Source organism: Piliocolobus tephrosceles, chromosome 1, assembly GCF_002776525.5.
Source record: "Piliocolobus tephrosceles isolate RC106 chromosome 1, ASM277652v3, whole genome shotgun sequence".
Classification (NCBI taxonomy): domain Eukaryota; kingdom Metazoa; phylum Chordata; class Mammalia; order Primates; family Cercopithecidae; genus Piliocolobus; species Piliocolobus tephrosceles.
The window spans coordinates 107,328,643-107,353,744 of NC_045434.1; the positions used below are offsets into that span (position 1 = coordinate 107,328,643).

A 25,102-nucleotide genomic window follows, 5' to 3' on the forward strand; every position below is an offset into this window, starting at 1 on the left:
AAAAATGCCTTTCCAAAGTAAAGACATGTTGCTAAAATCCCTTCTCCTTGTTTTGCTTGCTGGAAAGCTTTAGTATCCGCTCTCCCTTGCGCCAGAATAGTCAGGGGTATGGTTCCAGTCTTTCAGAAGGGAATTCATATAAAGGTTACATGACTTACTGGTTGACTTAGCTTCTGCAAGATAAAATATCAAACACAATTAATCTTGGTTCTTTTTAATCTAGAGATACAAATCATTTTAAAGTTTTCATATTATCCATTTAAATTCTTCGAATAGTCGTGTGGAAGTTTTCTCTACGCTTTGGTACTAGGAAATAGGACCAACAGTGCCTCTGAAAAGTGGGAATTTGTGCAGTAGATAGTAGAGGCTGGAATTCCAGTTGCATTTGATTCTGTCTAGCACAATTTGTGAATCTGTTAATTCCAATAGCCCTCAAGAATATTTAACTAGAAAATGTCAGAGTATCCAATTAAATGTGGGTTCTAGAAAAATTAGATTGGCCAAAACTGATGTCTTCCTGTTCCCAAGTACCTGTAGCATTTATTTATATTCTTTGTGGAACAAATATGGTGCTTTTGATTATGCCATATGTTTGTACTTTATATATTATTTTATATAATTTGCTAGTTGTTTTTCCTCAGGAAGATTTAAAATACTTCTTTGTTTCTTAGTACTGGGCCAGTTAGGTTATTACATGTTAATTAACCGATCTTTCAACCTAAAGTTTTGTGAGTCTTGCATTCTTTCCACGTATTGGGTCTTAAGGCTAATCATTTTTTTTGGTGGTGCTATTTCCAAATAGTGTAGTTCATTGCAAATAATTACTCAATAAGTATTTATTGAATAGCATTAAATTTTTATTCATTTGGTGGCATCCAAATCTTATCCTTGGCAGTAGAACTTGTGGCAAGATGACAGAATTGCCAGTTTTCACCACCAATATGCAATGATCTTGCTCTCTTTTTATTTTTACCTTTATTCCCTACTTTCTCATTTCGTGTGTGTGTGTGTGTTTTAACTGTACAGAACTAGAGGGAATCAGTGATCCTCTGGCTTAAATTTGTATTGTAGAAAAGGAGACTGAGGCCCAAAGTAGTAAAGAGGCCTGCTTAATCAAATCACAGTTAATTCGCACCAAGTGCGAAAAATTTAAATATTTTTTAAAAAGATGAATTATTGACATAACAGGGAGTAGAAACCAGACTCCTGAATCCTGCTTTGAGCTTCATCTCCAGGCCTCATGATGTTGCTTTCTCTTCCTGCTATTCATTTTTTCCACTCCTTTGTTTACCTTTTCCCTGTGCTTTGACATTACAATGGCTTTATATCATCAAGGATCCCTGACCTGGCCCTGTTTTATGGGGGATAGTGGCAATAGCATGTGTAATAATTCACAATCTGCTTCTCTGAAGATTACACAGGCCCCATGTTCTTTAAAAAACACGCTTCTGACCCAATGCTGACTGATAGAACTTTCTCAGATGATGGAAATTTTCTGTATTTGTGCTGACCAATATGGTAGCCATATGTGGTTCCTGAACAGACTTGAAATGTGGCGTGATTGAGGAACTGAAATTTTGATCTTATTTAATTCTAATTAATTTATAATTAGTCACATATGGCTAGTGGCTACCACATTGGACAACACCACTCTAACTATCTGTAGTTTGCCAATATGTGAAGAAGAGAAGTGGATTAAGATAAGTCCATTTAAACATTTTAACTTTTGACTGAGAGATTGTTAGATTATATACCCAAACTATATTTTGGGTGAAAAAGAGTTTTTTGGTCAAATACATTTGAGAAAAACTGTATGCTGTAGCCTTCTACATATGTAATATGAACTGGCAAACTGGCATTTTAAAAGTTTTGAAAACCCTACAGAAAATAAACTGGTTTAACTTTGTTTAATCCAGGCTTTTGCACATAGTTGGACTGATACCTTTCTTGTCCTGTGAACATCTTTGTTGTTACAGTGGTATGCAGGAGGCATGCCTCTGGTATTAATCTGAGTTTAAATCATGACTCTAACACTGTGTGAGCCTGAGCAAATTGCTTTACCCTCTCTCAACCGCACTTTTCCTGTCTGTAAAATGGGATTGTGGTATTTCATTTATAAGGACCTTGTATGGATTAAATAGGGCATTGTGTCAAAAGTACTTACAACAGTGCCTGGCTCATGGTAGTCACTTAGTTAAAACCGGCCTTTATTATTTTATTATGCATGGTCCTTAAAACAACTCTAAGATTAATAAGGAGAGTGGGCAGATTCTTGTTACTTGCAAAGCTGTGTCCTTCCTTTGCTTATCCTCAGATTTTTGGAAACTATTTTAACTTTTTTTTTTTTGAGATAATTAATGATTCACAGGAAATTGCAAACACACTCGAGTTCTTACCTTTTACCGGTTTCACTCAGTAGCTACATCTTACGTAACTATTGTATAATGCCAACACCAGGAAATTGACATTGGAACAATATATATGTAGTTTTATGCTATTTTATCATATGTAGATTAGTGTAACCACCACTACAATCAAGATACAGAACTATTCCACCACCACAAACCCTTTACAACCTTAGGCACTCCCTCTGTCTCTCTATCGTCCCTGTCCCCTGGCAACCACTAACCTGTTTTCCATCTCTGTAATTTTGTCATTTTGAGACTATTATATAAGTTGAATCATACAGTATGTAATCTTTGGAGATTGCCCTTTTTCACTCAGCATGATGTCCCTGAGATCCATCCCTCTTTTTCATTTGTGAATAGTGTTCCATGCTGTGGATGTACCATGGTTCACCTATTGAATCATTCCCCTATAAGAAAGGACATTTTGATTATTTCTAGTTCTGGGCTATTATAGATAAAGCTTCTATGAAAATTGATGTTCAGGTTTTTGTGTGCATGTAACTTTTCATTTCTTTGGTCGTATGGCAAATACAGTTAGCCCTCTGTATCCATGGGTTCCGCATCCCTGGATTCAGCCAACCTGGGATTGAAAATATTTTCAAAAAAAATTGTCTGTACTGGACTTGTACAGATTTTTTTTTCTTGTCACTGTTCCCTAAACAATACAGTATAACAATTTTTTATATAGCATTTACATTGTTTAGGTATAAATAATCTGGAGATGATTTAAAATATAGGGGAGGATGTGCATTGGTTATAAGCAATTATTATGCCATTTTACATGAAGGACTTGATCATCTTGGATTTTGGTGCCCTGGGAGGCTCTGGAACCAATCCTCCGTGGATACCAAGGATGACTGTATATGTTTATTTATTTTGTTTGTTTTTTAAGATATTGCCAAAGTATTTTCTGGAGTGTCTGTACCATTTTACATTCCTGTCAGCGATGTAAGAGAAATCCAGTTTCTCCACCTTCTTGCCAGTATCTGGTATTGTCACTATTTTTAGCAATTTTAATAGATGTGTAGTGATATATCATGATCTTAATTTGCATTTCCCAAATGGCTAGTGATATTACATATCTTTTCATATCATAATTTGCCATCTATATATCCTGGTCAGTAAAATGTCTCTTTGTACTTTTTGCCTATTTTCTAATTGAATTGTTTGTGTGTGTGTGTGTATCTATCTATCTATATATATATATATATATTTTTTTTTTTTGAGACAGAGTTTCGCTCTTGTTGCCCAGGCTGGAGAGCAATGGCGATCTTGGCTCACTGCAACCTCTGCCACCTAGGTTCAAGTGATTCTCCTGCCTCAGCCTCCCGAGTCGCTGGGATTACAGGTGCCTGCCACTACGCCCAGCTACTTTTTTATATTTTTAGTAGAAACGGGGTTTCATTGTGTTGGCCAGGCTGGTTTTGAACTCCAGACCTCAGGCGATCCACTTGCCTCAGCCTCCCAAAGTGCTGGGATTACAGGCGTGAGCCACTGCGCCCGGCCCTTGAATTGTGTGTTTTTTATTGTTGGGTTTTGATAATATTTTGCAGATAACAGGTGCAGCTTCTTTGTATGTTTTTCACATATTTTCTCCCAATCTGTTGCTTGTCTTTCCCTCCTTTTTGTTTGTTTGCTTGTTTTTATTTTTGTCATTTTGGTTTTTATTATTATTTGAGATGGATTCTCACTTTGTCGCGCAGGCTGGGGTGCGGTGGCACAATCCTGGCCCACTGCAACCTCCACCTCCTGGGTTTGGGCGATTCGATGTCACCTCCCGACTAGCTGTGATTACAGGCCTCTGCCACCGTGCCCGGCTACTTTTTGTATTTTTTAGTAGAGATGGGGTTTTGCCATGTTGGTCAGGCTGGTCTTGAACTCTTGACCTCAGGTGATCCGCCTGCTTTGGTCTCCCAAAGTGCTGGGATTATAGGCATGAGCCACCATGCCCAGCCTGTTTGTTTTTGTTTTTTGGGGAGGGTCTCACTGTGTTACCCAGGCTGGAGCACAGTGATGTGATCATGGCTCACTCTGGCCTCAACCTCTGGGGCTCAAGTGATCCTCCCACCTCAACCTCCTGAGTAACTGAGACCACACGTGTGCACCACCACACCTGGCTAATGTTTTTTGTTTTTGTTTTTGGTAGAGACAGGGTCTCTCTTTGTTGTCCAGGCTGGTCTCAAACTCCTGGGCTCAAGTGATCCTCCCACCTTGGCCTACCAAAGTGTTGGGATTACAGACAGGAGCCACTGTGTCTGGTCCTTTCTGCCTTCTCAGTGGGATACTTCACAGAGCAAAAGTTTTAAATTTTGTTGATATCCAATTTACTAGTTTTTTTTTTTTCTTTAATGGATCATGTTTTTTTGGCATCATATCTAACATACCAAGTCCTAGATCCCAAAGATTTTCTCCTTTGTTTTCTTCTAAAAGTTTTATAATTTTAACTTTCATATTTAAATCTGTCATTCGAGTTAATTTTGTACAGGTGTGAGGTTTAGGTTGCCTTTTTTTTTCTTCTTGCCTAAGGATGTCCAGTTGCTCTAGCACCTTTTGTTGAAAATATTAATCTTCCATTGTATTGGTTTTGCACTTTTTTCAGAAATCAGTACAATCTGTAATGTGGCAAGGTTTTTTTTTTTGTTTGTTTGTTTGTTTTTTTGAGACAGAGTCTCGCTCTGTGCTAGGCTGGAGTGCAGTGGTGTGATCTCAGCTCAGTGCAACCTCCACCTCCTGGGTTCATGGGATTCTCATGCCTCAGCCTCCTGAGTAGATTACAGGTGCCCACCACCATGCCCAGCTAATTTTGTACTTTTAGTAGAGATGGGGTTTCACCATGTTGGCCAGGCTGGTCTCAAACTCCTGACCTCAGGTGATGTGCCTCCCACAAGTGCTGGGATTACAGGCATGAGCCACTGTGCCTGGCCTAACAATGGTTTTTACAATTTAAAATAGTTGGAACGACCTTATAGCACATGGAAATCTTATGAAATTTAAACTGCGTCCAGAAATAAAGCTTTATTGGAATATAGCTCTGTTCATTCATATATATTGTCTATGGTAGTTTTTGCACTAAGGTAGCAGAATACGGTAATTGAGACAGAGACCATGAGACCACAAAGCCTGCTGTTTGACTCTTTAGAGAAGAAGTTTGCCACCCTTGAGTTCACTTAGGAGACATGTTCCTTCCTGCACAGCAGTTCAACAGTATTTAATCGGAGTTCATGTGGAGATTAATTGCGAACTATTACAATCTCAAAGATTTGGAGTTGTTCATAAACAGTTGAAACAAAAATTTAATCTGTAAATGCTAGGGTAAACTTGCTCATCTTCAAAACAGAAAGTAAAGTGATTTTCAGAGAGGTAAAGTGAAATGCTTAAAATTTTTTAGTTAGTGATAGAGCTGAATACAGAACTCAGTTTTTTTCACTCATGGCCCAATTGACCTCTCTTTCTGCTATGCACACTGGGGTTGATTATTTAACAAAGAGATATTTAAATGTTGTTTTTATTTCATATAGGTAGTAGACTTGAGTCTAACTAAACTGGCAGTTACCTTTGTGTTTTGAAATCTTAAGTTTTTTCTCTCCCTCTTATTGCTCATAAAAACATACGACAGGCCGGGCATGGTGGCTCACACGTGTAATCCCAGGCCAAGGCAGGCAAATCATGAGGTCAGGAGCTTGACACCAGCCTGGTCAACATGGTAAAACCCTGTCTCTACGAAAAATACAAAAAATTAGCTGGGCGTAGTGGCGGGCACCTGTAATCCCAGCTACTTGGGAGGCTGAGGCTGAGGCAGGAGAATCACTTGAACCCGGGAGGGGGAGCTGAGATTGCGCCACTTGCGTTCCAGCCCGGGCGACAGGGTGAGACTCCGTTTCAAAAAAAAAAAAAAAAATAGGACAAACATACTTCCTTTACAAACCATCAAAAGAAGTAATGCTTCTTTTTAATTATTCTTAGGAAATTCATGATTTTAATATTTTGTTGAAAAGGAAAGGAAGGACAGCCCCCATAGGCTGTCTTCTCTAATGTCATTACATGACCGGATTGCTCATATGTGTGCTCTTGTGAGTCATCATTCCTTTCTCTCTTTTTTTTTTTTTTTCACTCTTGACCACTTGCCTAACTGCTATCACAGAGTGTAAGTGTTCCTGAGCCAGACATTTAATGGAAATTTTCTCTCATGTCAAAAACCTGGGGTTTTAAGTCCAGAAGCACTTCTTTTTGATGTTAGAAATGGAAAATTATTGGGATTATAAGGGAATTGAAATAAACAGATAATCTTATTTATCAGAACAACAACTGTAGGGACTAATATTTTTCCCTGCTCACCCTGAGAGAGGCAGAAACACCTTTAAGGACACGAAAAATTTTGGAATGGGTACTAAGTAAGGTATTTGTTGAAGTAATACTCCCTTTCTTCCAAGCTACCTCAGGTCCATTAATTGTAACCAGATAATCTTAGTTGATCATCTAATGGGAGTGTTGCAGGGAGATGTCTGATAGTGGAGGCAGAAAGGAAGAGAGTGTAGTGTGCAGTATGTTAGAAGAGTTTGTTTTCGAGTCAGACAGGTGAGAAGTTTGAATCTTGGCTGTTGTCTACTAGCTTTGTGACCTAATATAAATTACATATCTGGTTTCAGGCTCTCTTTCTTTCTCCATACTTAATTGGTTTGTTTGAGGATTAAAATGAGATAACATATATGGTCCCTATTAGACACTTGGCAGATAAGTTTTCTTTCTTCTTTCAGAGATCTTTCTTATGTGTTTCTCTTGATGATCAAGATGATAAGAGACTTACTGTGTGTCAGATATTGTGATGAGGGCCTATTATAGTCATTATCTCATTTAATCCTTAAAATAACTCTGTGAGATAGACTCTAGAATTAATAATTTTTTTTTTTTTCCTCTGAGACAGGGTTGCCCAGGCGGGAGTGTAGTGAAGTGATTATAGCTCATTGTAACCTCGAACTCCTGGGCTCAAGTGATCCTCCCACCTCAGCCTGTAGCTAAGCCTAGCTCACTCCTGCAGCTAGGACTACAGGCATGCACCGCCAAGCCCAGCTAATTTTTTTTATTTTTTATTTTTGTAAAGATAGGGTCCTGCTGTGTTGCTCAGGCTGGTCTTGAATTCCTGGACTCTAGCAATCTTCCTGCCTCAGTCTCCCAAAGTGCTGGGATTACAGGCATGAGGCACTGCATCTGGCCTATGATATCATTTTAAGATGAGAAAATTGAGGTTTAAAGAGATTTATGAGCTTACCCAGATAACTTAGTAAACAATAGAGCTGGGACATTGACTTAGGTCTATCTAACTGTACACCTCCTGTTCTTATCTTAAATAGTACACTCTATGGCCTCTAGAATACAACTGTTTTTGGCAATAATAGTAGTTAAAATGTATTGAGTATTTATTATGTTCTAGGACTATTATAAGTACTTTACATGCATTTTTCATTTACTCTGTACATGAATTTTATGATGAGATACTGTTCTTTCCTCCAGTTTTACCAATGAGAAGCAATGCAAAGAAATTAACTTGCAAAAAGATATGCTATCTCATTCATTATTGTTGCGAATACAAAATGATATAGCCAGTTTGGAAGACAGTTTGGCAGTTTCTTAACAAAACTAAACGTATTGTACGATCCAGCAGTCATACTCTTTGATATTTACCCAGAGGAGTTGAAAATTTATGTCCACACAAAAACCTGTAGATAGCTGTTTATAATAGGTTTATTCATAATTGCCAAAACTTGGAAGCAATCAAAATGTCCTTCAGTAGGTAAAAGGATAAACTGTGGTACATTCAGACAGTAGAATATTATTCAGTGCTAAAGAGAAATGAACTATCAAATCATAAAAAGACATGGAGGAACCTTAAATGCATGTTACTAAGTGAAAAGAAGCCATTCTGAAAAGGCTGCACATTTTATGATTCCAATTATATGACACTCTGGAAAAGGCAAAAAACTATCAAGAATGTTAAAAGATCAGTGGTTGGTAGGGGTTTTGGAGAGGGATGCATGAATAGGCAGAGCACAGAGCATTTTATAGGACAGTGAAACTACTCTTTATGCTACTTAATTAGCAGTGGATACATGTCATACATTTATCCAAACCCACAGAATGTACAACACGGAGAGTGAGCCTGAATGTAAACCATGGACTGTGGGCGGATAATGATGTGTCAATGTAGACTCATCAGTTGTAACAAATATTCCACTCTGGCTGGGGGTGATGATAATCAGGGAGACAGACTATGCATTTGTGGGAGCCAGGTGTGGTTGTAGTTCTAGGAACCTGAAACTGCTCTAAAAAAAAAAAAAGTAAAGGCTTAGGGAAAAAAGTTTTACTTCTAGAAAGTATACTAGAAAGTTGTACTTACAGAACAGGGATTTAAACCTAGGCAGTGCTCTTAAAACACCATGATATAGAGAGATGGTGAGTAAAGTAAGGCAGTGTTAAAAACATACAATGATTCACAAATGTTTGGCTTTCAAAATGAGTAGTTGTTTGTTTTTCCTTTTTAGTCAGGTATTTATATAGAACTGGAAGAACTCTCAAGAAGACTGAAAATAATTTCAGAAAACAACTTTAGTCCTTTAAAAAATTATGAGTAATAAGATGTAAGCAATTACACTTGTTTTGCTTTTGCTCATCTACTATGATTTTTAGGAATTGAAGATACTACCTTTTTTTTTTTTTTTTCCCAGTTCTAAGTCATAATTCGAGTGTAAGAATTGCTGTTAAGACCTTACGTTTTGTAGGCTGGGCATGGTGACTCATGCCTGTAATCCCAACACTTTGGGAGGCCAAGGCGGATAGATCACTTGAGGTCAGGAGTTTGAGACCAGCCTGGCCAACATAGTGAAACCCTGTCTCTACCAAAAGGTACAAGAATTAGCTGGGCATGGTGATGTGCACCTGTAGTCCCAGCTACTTGGAAGGCTGAGGTGGGAGAATCGCTTGAACTCGGGAGGCAGAGGTTGCAGTGAGCCGAGATTGTGCCACTGCCCTCCAGCCTGGGCGAGAGTAAAAAAAAAAAAAAGAGAGAACTTAATAATGTGTATAGCTATTTTTTGCATTAATGAAAACTTTCAGTAGTGTGAAATCAGATGACAATAATTGATAATATTGGAAGTATTAGCACACATGAGGATGTTATTAATAATGTCATGTATTGATAATGACCTTTTTAAGGACAGCCAGCAATTTGTTTCTTAAGTGAATGTTTGTATCTTCCTCTGTAGAATTACGTATTTCTCTTTATATTTAATCACACAGTTGGATATGTGAAAGCTTTTCTAAATCACAGGTATAGTGTAGGTTGGCTCTTTTTCTATAAAGAACTGTAGTCAATAAATTTTAGCTTTTACACTATGGGGAAATACTAAAAATGTGCTGAATAGATTCTCTGTTGTAAGCTAAAACCAGAAATAGAAAGGTTGTGAAGACTTTGGACATTGACTTTCAAATAACGTTTTTAATTCGAGGCAGGACAATTGTTATTTTTCTCATAAAGCAACAGTGGCCAGCATTTGATAATAACCTTTAATAACTTTTGTATACATATGCCATTCTCAATTAGTTGCTACCTTGATAATTCAGTAATAAATTTTGTTTCCTTATGGAGATTTGTTAGCCAGTATGAAATGGGTAGTCTTAAATTTCTCTGTAAAAAAGTCACGCTTTCTGTATCTTAGCCTAAGTTAGATAGATAAAAGTCAAAAGCTGGGGCCGGGTGCGGTGGCTCACGCCTGTAATCCCAGCACTTTGGGAGGCTGAGGCAGGTGGATCACTTGAGGTCAGGAGTTCGAGACTGGCCTGGCCAACATGGTGAAACCCTGTCTCTACTGAAAATACAAAAAATTAACTGGATGTGGTGTTACATGCCTGTAATCCCAGCTACTCGGAAGGCTGAGGCAGGAGACTCTCTGGAATCCGGGAGGCAGAAGCTGGAGTGAGCCGAGATTACGCCACTGCACTCCACCCTGGGCAACAGAGCGGGACTCCGTCTCAAAAAAAAGGAAAAACAGGATTAGTGAGAAGATAGCTTGAGATTTACTTCATATTTAAAATTTTTATCATGTTGATTTATGAGATTACAATGTAAGGTTCTTTTCTTTATACAGTGGTTTTCTCTTTTTGTTGTTTTTGTTTTTATTTTTTTTTGAGATGGGCCATGTTGGACTAACTGAATGGTTTTCATATAAGTGACTTTTGTGAAACCCGTATAAGTGAAACCTACAGAGACTTGGCCATGTTATAAATACCACTGGAAAGTTGATAGTAATATAGAAAATGTGTTACAATCAGCGCAGTTCCTTCTTGGTGCTAATTTCAGTGGCAGATCTAGGTCGCAATTCATTTTCTGCATACCAAGTACCTCTTTCGAAGCTTAAAATAACAAGATCTATTTGGAGATATTTTCTTTTCTTGTTTTCCTGTGAAATTCTAAAACATTAATAGCAGAGGGTAATTAGATGACTATTTTTAAATTGGTCTAACCTTTATATTGAATGGCATTAACATTTAGTTGCTTGGGAGAATTGACTAAGTTACTGATTTGATATTGGGGAAAGTATTTAGATTAATTTTATTTGGTAAGAAGTATAAATGACTATTACTAAGTGTTTAATTCTCAAATATCTCAAATAATTTAGTTGTATATAGAATAACAGATGACTTTTTCTCTTGCCAGGTTAACAGTATTTTGATTATATGTAAATTTTGGTATCTGGTCACAGTTTAATTACAAGTGATATTTGCAAATAAAGGGTTTTCATTTTATTGTTCTTAGAAGGAAATATTAAATACAATGAAAGTTATTTGGCATTGGAAAGTCTTTGACTTGGTTTTTTAAGTATTTTATTTAGAAGGTTTTATAAGCCTTGTAATAACTAATTGACTTGAAGTGATTTTATATAGAGTACTGGAACTGTTATATATTTACGTATTGTACCAAGTAAATTCTTAACTCTAAAATTTGTTGAACTTACTCTTCTAGATGTAATAATAGGATTAATTGGAATATTTGTCTTAACTCCAAATTACTTCAATTATGTTAGAAAAAACGATTGTTTGGTGGGTAAATTCTATACAGTAAATACTAGACCAAACTTGAAGGTTGGTCAGGAGTGTACCTGGTATTTCATCCTGAAAGTTTCCTGCTAGGTATATTTTCCAACTAGTAAACAAAAGATGTCATTCCATGTTGGGCTTGTTAATCCATGATAATCCTTTAAAAATTAAAAGTAAGTTTTTAAATTATAAAAGTAATATGTTTATTGTAGAAAATTAGAAAATACAGATAAGCAGAAAAGAAGCTAGACATTTAGAATTCTACCACCAATAGATAACTACCGTTAATAACTTGGTATATATTTCTCCAGATATTTTTCTCTGTGTGTGTGTGTGTGTGTGTGTGTGTGTTTGTGTGTGTGTATAAAGCATCTGTAGATCAGACTTTTTCATCTCTTTAGGTCCTTTTCTTCTTTCTGGGAATATTTTCTCCTAGACCTTTACATGCCTGGCTTGTCTTATTCTTTAGGAATCACTCTCAATGTTACCTCCCCAAAAGAGCTTCCCCCAAACTTAATGCATCCCACTTATCACTACCTGGTACTTTCTTTTTCTTGTACAATTAGATCTTAAGATCCAAGAGATGCCAGGCACCATGGCTAACACCTGTAATCCCAGCACTTAGGGAGGTAGAGGCAGGAGTATAACTTGAGCCCAGGAGTTGGAGACCTGCCTGGGCAACATAGTGAGACTCCATACTCCTCAAAAAGCAGGGAGAAAAAGATCCAAGAGATTGGGGATTGTGTATGTCCTAGTCAGCACTGTGGTCCTAGTGCTCAGGAGTATACCTAAGCATTTAGTAGGTACTTAAATGTTTGGATGAATGAATGTTTATATAAACATGGGATCAGAATGTACATGTGTTAAGTGTTCAGGAAAGGAAGCTAAGATACACATCCCTGAACTTAGATTCATTCAAGGGGAGGGTGGAAAATGAAGTGTTGATAACACAGAGTATAAGTGCTGAAATGGGGATGCAAAGCTAAGGGAGCACGTAGCAGGAGTAGCTATCCAGATTGGGTGGGGAAGAAAAGGCTTTCTGAAAGAATGACAGTCTAAGCATTTTGTAACTTTCTAATTTTTATGTCAGTTTTTTCATCTATAATATTGTTTGTTTATTTATTTATTTTGAGACGGAGTCTTGCCCTGTCTGCCAGGCTGGAGTGCAGTGGCGCGATCTACCCCGGGTTCACGCCATTCTCCTGCCTCAGCCTCCCGAGTAGCTGGGACTACAGGCGCCCGCCACCACACTTGGCTAATTTTTTGCATTTTTAGTAGAGACGGGGTTTTACTGTGTTAGCCAGGACGGTCTCGATCTGACCTCGTGATCTGCCCGCCTCGGCCTCCCAAAGTGCTGGGATTACAGGTGTGAGCCACTGCGCCCAACCATCTATGATATAATTTATAATGGCTGGGTAGTATTTTATAATATGTAACTACCAGAGGTTAATCAGTCCCCTGTTATTAGACATTTAGAGCGTTCCCTATTGTGTTGTTTTAAATAATACTGTCATGAATATCTTTATATGATCTTCAATTATTTTCTTAGATAACTTTTACTTGGAAGTGGAATTTCTGAGTCTGGGGATTAGAAATATTTTTTAAGACTTCTGACACGTATCATGAAATTGCCTTTCAGAAAGTTGTACCAGTTTAGTAGCAACTTACTACTTCCAGCAACAGTAGTTGAGAATGACCAGAAACCACAAACTTTGCCAACTTGATAGGAAAAAATGATATCCCATGGCTTACTTTGCCTTTGTTTGATTTGCCTGTATGTATCATAGTAATTCATAGGCCGACAGCAAAATACGCCCAGCTTAACTTTAAATTTTATGATGGTAACTGAACAGAAAGATCTATGTTGTTAACATAGATTTCAGAATTGTCATATTTAGCTATCGTATAATGTTTCATACCATTGCTATATCATGATTTATTTAACCATTCTCTGTTTTTTGGATGTGTGAATTCTGATTTTTCTCCATTGGTCAGTAATACTGCTTTGAAAAATGGATACCTTCAGTTCTTTTAATCTTTTCTTCAATCCACAATATTATTATATTTTAAAATCTCTGTCTCATTTGTTTTCTAACCACGTAAGTTGTAATAGCAAATTCAGAGAAATTGAGGATAGGCTATTTAATGAGATCAAATACCTTAAGAAGCTTGTATGTTGACACTAGTCCTAGCAACTAACTTCTTTTTAATTATTGTGGCCAGAAACACCAGATGAAAATGGTAAAACCCAGAGAGCCGATGATTTTGTCTTGAAGAAAATAAAGAAGAAAAAGAAAAAGAAACACCGAGAAGACATGCGAGGAAGACGCCTTAAAATGTACAATAAGGAAGTACAAACCGTCTGTGCTGGCCTGACCCGCATCAGTAAAGAAATTCTCACCCAAGGACAAATAAATAGCACTTCAGGACTTAATAAGGAGTCCTTCAGGTATCTGAAAGATGAACAGCTGTGCCGATTAAATTTGGGCATGCAAGAATATCGGGTACCCCAGGGAGTACAGACACCTTTTATGACTCACCAGGAACATTCTATTCGTAGAAATTTCTTAAAAACAGGTACTAAATTTAGCAACTTTATTCATGAGGAACACCAGTCCAATGGTGGTGCTCTTGTCCTTCATGCTTACATGGATGAACTCTCATTTTTGTCTCCAATGGAGATGGAGAGATTTTCTGAGGAGTTTCTTGCTTTGACATTCAGTGAAAATGAGAAAAATGCTGCTTACTATGCTTTAGCAATAGTGCATGGAGCGGCTGCTTATCTCCCAGACTTCTTGGACTACTTTGCTTTTAATTTCCCCAACACTCCAGTGAAAATGGAAATTCTGGGCAAGAAAGATATTGAAACAACCACCATTTCAAATTTTCACACTCAGGTAAGATAAACGTTGTTAAAAATTATTTAGTAAATACGTTTCTAAACAGAATTAACCTCATTCTGTTGCACAGCACGTACCAGCACATTTTTGGTAACAAATTTATGGTAATAAAGGTGCTTCAAATTGTTTGGCTCTTCCTTTCATTGAAAAATCTTAATTACTGAGTTCTTTGGGGTGGGACTTCTTATTTACTGGAAGGAATGCTTTATACTAATGTTATGTATCATTACAAACCTTTATGGAAAACTAGCTTGAAAACATAACTGGTCTTTCACAAATCAGGTAATGTTAGTATGGAGGATGTGATTGAGATCTGGTAGTCTCAGAATAACTTTAGTTAAGGTTTGCTTTTATATCATAATGAAACACATGAGGGCATGGGCCTGTTTATTTGCCAGGCTTTTGGAGTTTTTATATCTCTTTCAGTAACTTGTTGGCAGTCCATCCCAGAAATATACCCCAGTTATGTGACTTGGAAGTATCATTAGGAAGACCGCTGTAGCCTCTGCTCCTTCTGCCTATGCATTGTTGTAGGTGAAGACATTTTTTGAAGCCTTGCTTGGGCAGCTAGGCTTAAGTCAGCAGGGAAATGTCTGCTTCTTAACCAGTGGTTTTAACCAAACATTTTTTTCAGTGAAGTTATTTTAGGGCATAAGAAGTTAATAATGTGTCCTAGTTTTTTTTCTTACTTGCTTTTCTCATAAGAATTGAATATAAATGGTCAGCTATAAGTTTGTGCAGTATATATTATAAATTCAACTTTAGTGGAGACTTTCACTTTTTAAACTTTTATGATTGTACGTTCTGTTTTTTCAGGTTGTCTAGTAATTTGCTGCCATTCTTTTCCCTTAAGATTTTTTTTTTTTTTTTTTAGGTAAATAGATTGTTGCCATAATAAGACTCTCAGCTGCCTGAATTATAGTGGTTTCAAGCCACTTAGATTTATTTGTAACCTCCTCTAACTTGAATCTTTTTAGTGAGTCTTACCATCTTTGCCTCCAATGAGGGGAGTATCCAGTTTAGATTTATGAGCTTCAGAATTTCTCTAATTGAAGTTCTCTCTGCAGTAGAGAGAGCAGGAGCAGCCAATGTGGAGAGGTCGCAAGATGGGGCTGCCCACGATGTTGGAACACCATGTGCAATAAAGGGCTTCGTCTTGGATTTTGGCCTTGTTACCACAACCAGGTACCGAAGTGCTGACTTTTGTAGTAGATTTTCTTTTTTCATTTTCCTTTTTTTTTTTTTTTTAAGTTTTGCCCTTTGAAAGTCAAGGAATTCTATTTTTATAAATATTGCAGATGAGACCGAAAACATTTCTCCCAATATAGTCCATAATCCCCATAAGTTGCCTATTTAACAAGGAAAGATATCGCTGAGAGCAGAATCAACATGCTGTATCATTTTTTTAGTTTAGAAAAATGCAGCAAATTTTCTCTTTTGATAGACCAACAAGCATTTCTGAGAAATAAGCCAGAAATTTGGGGGAAAACTGTCCCAGTTTTGTAAGGGTGACTTTTTAACATTCGTGTTAGTTAAAGTGGATCAAATTTGTATGTCAACAGACAGTATCCAATCTAAATAATTAATAAAAGAAAATATCTTGAAATATTCCCTGCTGATTTTTGTCCTCCAATTAATTTTTTAAAATGGAGCTGAAATTTAAATGACTGTACCAACAACTTACCTTGATATTTACTATGAGATTTAAAAAATAACCACTTTTTAAGAACATATCAGATTATTATTAGATTACATATTAAGCACTTCAACCACATAAGAATATTGAGGACTGTTGAATGAGTCCTGTGCTCTCGTGGTCCTGAAACTTAATTTGATTTATAAATTTTCAGTCATTAGAGAAGAGTATGGTGTGGATATGGGAGGTTTGATTAGCCCACTAAACTTTTAAGTTTGCAACTTTAGCAGATGTTGGGATAGAAGTTAACACAATAGTTCAAATGTATTTAGCACTTCATGGTTTATAGAAATGCTTTCACATTCATATCTGAATATTTGAAACAACTCAGTGGGTAGGTAGGTGAGCAATTTTAGCTCTGTTTCCCATGGAAGAAACTGAGCCTGGGAGATGTTCATTGTTTGTTATCCAAGGTCATATAGCTAGTAAGTAGAAGAGTCTAGATGCAAACCCAGGCCACCTGAACAATGTTCACATCGTTTTACCGTGGAGAAGAGATTAGTGCTTTTATTTGTCTAACACTGTGGTCATTGACATTAAAGTATCTCCGTGTGAAACAGCATGCAAAAGGCTTTGTTTCTAATATTTTTAACAAATCCCTTTAGATTGTTGGGAATTTAACAAATACCTAGGGTAGTTTGGACTTACGTGAAGTCTTTTGACATTTTGTGAAGTTCTGTTAAACCTAGAAATAAAGTCAAGTAAATTTTTTATTGCTTTAGAGACAGAGTTATGGGAAGTTATTTATAGTTTAAATGTGTAGCCGTAATAATTATTTGTGACTATTTCAAGATAGTTTATTCAGCAAGCACTTGCTGAGAAGCTACCATGTACTGGGCACTGTGTTATTTTCTTTTTTTTTTTGAGACAGAGTCTCGCTTTGTCACCCAGGCTGCAGTGCAGTGGCGCGATCTCAGCTCACTGCAAGCTCCGCCTCCTGGGTTCACGCCATTCTCCTGGCTCAGCCTCTCAAGTAGCTGGGACTACAGGCACCTGCCACCATGCCCGGCTAATTTTTATAAATTTTTAGTAGAGACGAGGTTTCACCATGTTAGCCAGGATGGTCTCGATCTCCTGACCTCGTGATCCACCCGTCTCGGCCTCCCAAAGTGCTAGGATTACAGGCGTGAGCCACCGCGCCCGGCCTAGGGCACTGTGTTCTTAAAAGGACTAATTGATGAGCTCAGTCTAGTGGGGGAGATGAGTAAACCAGCAATTATAATACAGAGTACTATTTGAGTAGAGGTATGCATAGGGAAAACCCTATAATAGAGGGAGCACTATTTGTGGTGTTACCTAATGCAGACTTGAGGTAATTAGAAAAGGCATGTTAAGCCATGTGATGCTTGAGTAAAATCTTGAAAGCATGTTAATACTTAACTTGGTAAGAACATTTTAAGCGAATAACAGCCTATGCAAATACACAGAGGCATTTAAGAATGTGGCACTTAGAGGGAGCTACAAATAGGTTGACATGGCAAGAGTATGCACTAACTGTTAAGGGATGGAAGGAGTTGAGACCAGAGAGAGAGAGGCATGATTAGGATTATGAAGAGCCTTATATGACATGCTTTTAAAAAGTTAGTACTTTTTCCTAAAGATAATTGGGAGTCATTGGTGAATTTTAATAGGGAAATGCTTGCTATTCATTTGTTTGCAAGATTATATAATAGTGTGGAGGATGGAATTGGTGGTGTAGGATATGAGATTGGAAGCAAGAATACCAGTTAGTTACGATAGTAACCAGATCATAAATGCTCCATGTCCAAACTGGTACTGACATTAGAGAGAAAAGAAAGAAATTTGAGAAATAATTAGAAGGTTGAGATTTAACTAGTCTTGGTCAGAGAGAGGGATAGTCTTCAGATGTGGTTTGGACAAATGGGTGGATGGTGATGCTGGTTAAAGCCAATACAGGGTTGAAGAAGCTAGTTTCTAGGGCCCAGAGGGTGTTGATGAGTTCAGTTTGAGGTATCTTGAGTTGAAGGTACCTGTGGGAATATATGGTTAGAAATAACCATTAGGAGGCTGGGCATAGTGTGTCACACCTGTAATCTCAGCAGTTTGGGAGGCTGAGGTGAACAGATTGCTTGAGATCAGGAGTTTTGAGACCAGCCTGGTCAAAGTGGTGAAACTCCATCTCTACTAAAAATTCAAAAATTAGCTGGACATGGTGACGGACGCCTATAATCCCAGCTGCTTAGGAGGCTGGCTTGAACCCGGGAGGCAGAGGTTGCAGTGAGCCAGGATCGCGCCACTCACTCCAGCCTGGGCGACAGAGCAAGTCTCAAAAAAGAAAAAAAGAAAGAACTCTTAGGAATTGAGTGTATGGATCCAAGTTTGAGAGATTTGTCTAGGTTGGAGATGCAGAAGTTGAACCCATTAATGCAGGAGATGCAGAGATGCAGAAGATGGAACCAGCAATAGCACTGGAAAGGAGTTGAAACTAAGGGTGTAATCTTGTGATGCACCCACAAGTATGATGAACATGGGAAGAGACCAAAAAGAAAGACAGGCAGAAGAAAGACTAGAAGTTTTCTACATTTTAGGAATGAAGTGTTTATTTCATCCATATGAAGGATCCAGAAAGTAAGGATGGGAAAGTGGTAGGTTTATCAATTAGGAATTGAATTGGGGACGTTATCAAGATAAGCGCTTTGCAAACCATGGGTAGCTAAATACTATTGTAAATTACACCTTTTCTTTAGGACCTTGCTACTAAAAGTCTGCTCTATGTATGAATTTGGCATCACCAGGGAGCTTGCTAGGAATGTAGACTGGGCTCTTACCTAGATTTTCTGAATCAGAATCTGCATTTTTAAAAGGTGATTCGAATGCACATTAAAATTTGAGAAGCTTTAGAACTCAGCTCCTCTAAGCAGAAGAAAGTAAAATGTAGGTTTTGTGCAAAAAGAATGAAAACTTCTGTTATTTTTATATTTTTAAATTATTGTGGTGGCTAAAGCTAGGATCCACATACAGGGTTTTCTTTTAACATTCTAGAAAACTCAAATGTTCTAACACCAGAGCAGAAAAATTTATATGTCCATTGAAACAGTAAGCTGATCCTTGTTTGATTACTTAACTCTCAGTAGTTGATACAGGATAAATGTATAAAGTTGAGTTTCCTTCCTTCCTTCCCTTCCGCTTCCCCTTCCCTTTCCCCTCCCGCTCCCTTCCCTTCCCTTCCTTTCTTTCTCCTTTCTTTGATGGGGTCTCGCTCTGTGGCCCAGGCTGAAGTGCGATCATGAAGTGTGATCATGGCTCACTGATGCCTTGAACTCCTAGGCTCTAGTAGTCTTTCTACTGTTTCTTACTCCACTGTGCCCCAGTACATAAACTTCAGGAAGTGGTGGATCTCAATTTGTTCTTTGCTTTCAGGTGCTATTTCCAGTGCCTCAGCCTTCTGAGTAGAGTAGCTAGGACTACAGGTGTATACTACTACAATTGACTAATTTTTAAATTTTTTTATAGAGCCAGAGTCTCACTATGTTGTCTAGGCTAGTCTTAAACTCCCGGCCTCAACGGATTCTCCTGCTTTGGCCTTCTAGCGTGTTCGGATTACAGGTGTGAGCCACTAGCCCTGCTTTTAGTCTGCATTTTCTAGTGATGCTGATGTTGCTAGTAAATGGACTACCAAGGCCATATAGGTCTCAAAATCTATACATAAATTACGCAAATAATAACAAACACTAAAAATACAGTGAAGTTAAAAGGGAATTGTTTTCGATATCACCATCTGAGATCTTCTGGCAACTAAGTAATTAAGGGATGTACATAGAAGTGTGTGTTATGTGTTTGCTGGGGGGAGGGGAGATTGGCAAATCTGCATGTTTTAAGTATCTTTTTCAAAAATTTGCATATGTAATTTTGAGGTTTCACTGAGAATCAAAGCTTTTTAACTTTAGGTAGTTTTATTTCTTATGTTACTTTTATTAGTCTATAAAATGATAATGTTCTGTAGCATTGGTGTGTACAATTTTAGAGTCTGTGGTTCCAGAGAAAAACAAAAAGTGTTATTCCCTCATTGTGTGTTGGGACAAGGCCTTATATGGGCTAGTTATATGCACTCTGATCTTTGATTAACATTTTATAATGAATTGGTAGTACTAATGAAGAGTAGAACTAGTAGAGTAGTATATAGCTTGGGGAATAACTGAGCAACCCTTAAGGAACTGTATACATTAATGTATTATAGAAAAGGAGAAATAAACATTTTAAGTAGCAGGTTTTATAAAATAAAATGTCATAAATAAAAATGGTAGGCTTGATTCTTTTTTTTTCTCTCATTTTAAGTACTCACTTTGACCCAGTGACACTGTTTTTTCACTATATATTTTAAAGTAGGAATGCCTTTCTATTCACAAGTCACAAGGTTAGGAAGATTGCTGGCTAGCTTTTTCCTTTCTGTGTTTTAAAAAGTCAGCTTGAATAGTCTTCTTCCTAAAACGTGAGTTCTGTGGAATAATCCACACCCCCTCTCAAACCCCCGTAAACAGGGTTTTCCACATAGTGCTTTTTTAGCTTGGTGTTCTCCTGAGTTATTAACAGATTTATAATTGTCCTTTGTAGGAGAACCTGTATGTATTGGGGACACAGTTGAGCTTGCTTAATTCAGAAATTCTTACAGGATAGCTGTGAAGTTGAGTTTCTAATTTCAGCACTACATATGTATTGACAGCATATGTATATATTCAAAGATAATTGTTTAACATTTTATAGATATTATAAATATGTTAAATTTTTATGCAAAACTAACTACTATTTTTTTTTTAGTAGGCATATTTCTCTTTGATGCCACATCCTTCTCTCCTCCCCACTTTGCCTTCTGATTTTTACCAAAGGCTGCATTTTTCCTGTTGGCGTTATGTCTCCTGCTTCCATGGCAGCTTTAGTTTTTTCTGTTCTTTGGTCTCGTACGTACCTCCCTCGAGTCCTCCCAATACTGTTGGGAGGACTTTGGTACGTACCTCCCTCGAGTCCTCCCAATACTGTTTCTTCCTCCACTGTACTCCAGTACATAAACCCTGGGAAGTGGTAGAATTCAACTTGTTCTTTGCTTTCAGGTGCTATTTCCAGGCCAAAGTTTCCCAAACTTGCCAGATCCTAAGAATAATTTGGGGTTGCCAGTTCAGATACACATTAGGCTCTCGGGTTCCTCTTCTGGAAATTCTGGTTCATGAGGTCTGGAGTGAGGCATGAAATAAGTACCTTGACTGACTTGATTCCTATAATCAGGCAGGTTTAAGAAACACTGTTTTAAACCACATACCATCTACCATTACTCTAGTTCCTTTCATTTGACCTGTAGATAGCATCTTTTTAGAATTTCAGATCATCATAAACTAAGAGATAATCTTATCTGACTTCTGCAAAGTGCAAATTTAAAAAAATCATGTTTTGATTGGTCGTCACTGGGGACGTTGTCTCTTCATAACATTTTATAATGCTTCCCATTGGGTCGTCAACATTGCCTGGGAAGCCTACTTCGTTTCTTTGGTTAGCTTGCTTACCTATTCTTCATAAATACTATTTAAACTTTCTCTGTATACATCTTTTCTTCATTCTCTCCTGTTATAGTAGAGAAGATATCCTATCTCCTCCTCAAAGGCTAATTTGTCAGGCTAATTTGTCTACTTGTGTTATGAATACCATCCCTTAGCCTGCTAAGGTTTTTTAAAAACTGTTGTCAAATATATACAAAATTTACCATTTTAACCATTTTAAAGTGTATAACTCTGTGGCATTGGGTATATATGTTGTTGTACTATTACCACTACCATTTCCAGAACTTTTTCCTCATACCAAACAGAAACTCTGTACCCATTAGCTTAGGATCTTTGATGTCAGTTACCCGTTACTACCCCTCCAACCTTTCCTTTCTCCATTCCCACTCCCCACATAACTAAAAGTATAAAATATATTAAGCAAATTTCTGCTTAGTGTCTTTCTCTTTTTTTTTTTTTTAATAAACTTTTCCTTTCTCCCTAGAAGTAAATCTTTATTCTGAATTTGTGGCTTATCATGTTCTTTTATCTTTTAACATTTTACTAATACCAAATGAACATAAAAACAATATTTGTATCTTTGTGTTTTAAAACTATAGTGTATTGTGGGTATCATTCTGCAGGTTATTTTTGTTCAACATTGTTTTTGAAGATTATTATACATGTAACTCTACATTAATTTTAACCATTATATTTAGTATTTTGTTGGGCGACTGTATCACCATTTTTGAACACCTTACTTTTCCTCTGCTGTCAAACAAAAGCTATCAACACAGAAGACTTCTTTGTCCAAATGTGGGAGATTTCTCCCCCACAACAAGCAAGCAGTCAGTTCTGCAGCAGACACCAGCTGGATGTCATCCAATTCAATTCCAACACCACCCAGAGTCAGTTTTGGATCCCAAATAGAGGGCTCAGTCCCCAGAATTGACCCCTCCTTCCCACCAGTCACAAGTCCAGGCCCCTGGAACTTCTGACCAACTGGCTTCAAGTTGGGGGTTCCCATGATCCCCCCTTGAGTTCAGTGGATTTGCTAGAGTAGCTCAGAGAACTCAGGGAAATACTTATATTTATCAGTTTAGTATGATGGATATGTTAAAGGGTGCAAATAAACAGCCATATGAAGAGATACATAGGGCGTGGTCTGGAAGGGTCCCGAGCACAGGAGCTTCTTTCCCCGTAGAGTTGGGGTGTGCCACCCTCCCAGCAAGTGTATGAGTTCCTGTTCATCTTCCTGTCTGCTTCCACATGTTCAGCTATCCAGATGCTCTTTGAACCTCCTGAGTTTTTATGAAGCCTTCAGTACGTGGGCTTGATTGATTAAGCCAGTGGCCGTTGGTGGTCAGCTTGACCTTTAGCACCCCTCCCTGGAGGTTGAGGGTAGGACTGAACGTCCCAACCCTCAATTTTCTTATCTTTCCTATTATATTTTTCATTGTCTTTTTTCCTGCTTTCTAGGGGTAGATTTAACTAGCTTCTTAATGTTGATTAATGTCAGCTGTAATTTGAGAGTTTGTTCTTGTTCTCTGTTCCTTTTTTAATAACTTCCTATTGTTTTATGGATACAATACCCTTTTTCATCTGTCTGATACTAATTATACTTGTTTTTAAATTTTCTTTTATATTGTAAGTTGTTCAAGTTCTTTTTTGTTTTTGTTCTAGTCTTCTGTTTATGTCATATGTTTTCATCAAACATGGTGATCTGTTCATATTGAAACATGAGTCGTTGTAAAACTGGTTAGAAACTCTGTGAACACATGGGTAGGATTTATCAATTGAAGACTGGATAGGCAATGTGGTCATATTGTGAGAAAAGCTCTAAATATTAGTGTTTAAAGATATTGTTTCTTGGGCTTTTAGTTTCTACAGCTAAAAATCTACCACATTTTTGTCAGGGGATAGAGTAGTTTATATACCTGTCTGCTAGAATTCTTGGAAGGAGGTAGGTGATTGCATTGTTAAATAACTGGGATTTTACTTAATTCCTTGCTTTCAGTATAATGGTTCTCTCCCATGCACTTGTGCCTTGTATCCTTGTGTCTGTAGTCATTTGGTTCACTTTCACCACAAATAAGGTGAGGAAAAAGGAGTATGGGATAGGGAGGTAGAATGTAAGCAGAAGGGTCTCACTGACTCAAGCAGATTTTAAACCCAACTTTTTTGTTTTTAATTGCATGCTTTGTTCCTTGCTTTCTATAAAACTTAGCCAGAGTTCTCATTTTGCAAATTTCCGTGTACATTTTTCACCTTCCCAAAACATTTTGATAGCTTGTATCTATAGTTTTTACTTCTGTTCTCTTTGAATATTTGGGATTTATAGCCTTGCTATTTTATTCTTACTTGAGTGGGATTTTGATAAGGAATAAAAAAAAAAAAATCATACCTTCAGTCTACCATGTTTAAATAGCAGTCCTCTTCACCTTTTCATCTGTATCAGATTCTTTGTATCAGTGTTGAAACATGATCATACAAAAGAGGACTTAAATGGAAAGATATATTACTGTGTTCCTGGGGAAGAAGAATCAATATCAGAATGACAATTTCTCCTAAATTATAAATTGAACACAATCCTAATAAAATAGAAATAGTTGTTTTTTAAGACAACCAAGCAGATACTGAAGTTTATATGCAAAAATAAGTAGGCAAGAACAGCCAGAAAAGAAAAAAAAAAGTGTAGGAGTGCCCTACCTGGTACCAATATAGTCTAAAGATTTAATTATTAAATCAGTATAATTGGTTTATGAACTCTGTTCAGCAAGACAGAAAATTTGGAAATAGACTACAGACACTCACCACCGTGCCCAGCTAATTTTTTGTATTTTTTTTTTTTAGTAGAGATAGGGTTTCATCATGTTGTCCAGGCTGGTCTTGAACTCCTGGGCTCAAGTGATCTGCCTGCTTTGGCCTCCCAAAGTGCTGGGATTACAGGTGTGTGCCATCCGGCCCCCAAACAATGGCTTGAAACAACACAAATTTAGTTTCTTACTGTTCTGAAGGCTCTGAGGGAAAAAAATCAAGTTTTTGCCTTTTTTAGCTTCTTGTGTCTTGTATTTCCTAGCTTGTGGCCCCTTCCTCCATCTTCAAAGTATAATACCCCAGGCTGTGCTTCTGTCATCACATCGCCTTCTCAAGTATCTGTCCGCCTCAGTCCTACAAAGACACATGTTATTACATTTAGCCCATCTGGATAATCTAGGATACTCTCCTCATCTCAAGATCCTTAATTTATTCCCATCTGCAGAGTCCCTTTTGCCGTAAGGTAACATTCACAGGTTCTAGGGATTAGGTTCTCGGGGTTAGGTTCTTTGGAAGCCATTTTTCAACCACATACTTCCAGCTCATCATGTCCACAACAATGAAACCTGGTCTTCCTCCAGAAGAGAGAGTAGTTTCTCTGTCAGGTTCCAAAGTACAGAAGCTGGTAGTTATCTTTGATACTTCTTTCTGTTATCTATTATATCCAATCTTTGTCCACATCTTGACAATTTTTTTTTTTTTTTTTTT

The 25,102-nt window shown here is 37.5% G+C and overlaps 1 protein-coding gene across 1 annotated transcript in view; it reads left to right on the top strand.

The window, feature by feature from the left end:
* Positions 1–25,102, top strand: part of RSBN1 (round spermatid basic protein 1) — a 49,334-nt gene that overhangs the window by 1,068 nt on the left and 23,164 nt on the right. Inside the window, 1 exon segment of the mRNA XM_023222802.3 lies at positions 13,719–14,392. Within this exon segment, the coding sequence (XP_023078570.1) occupies positions 13,719–14,392 (674 nt within the window).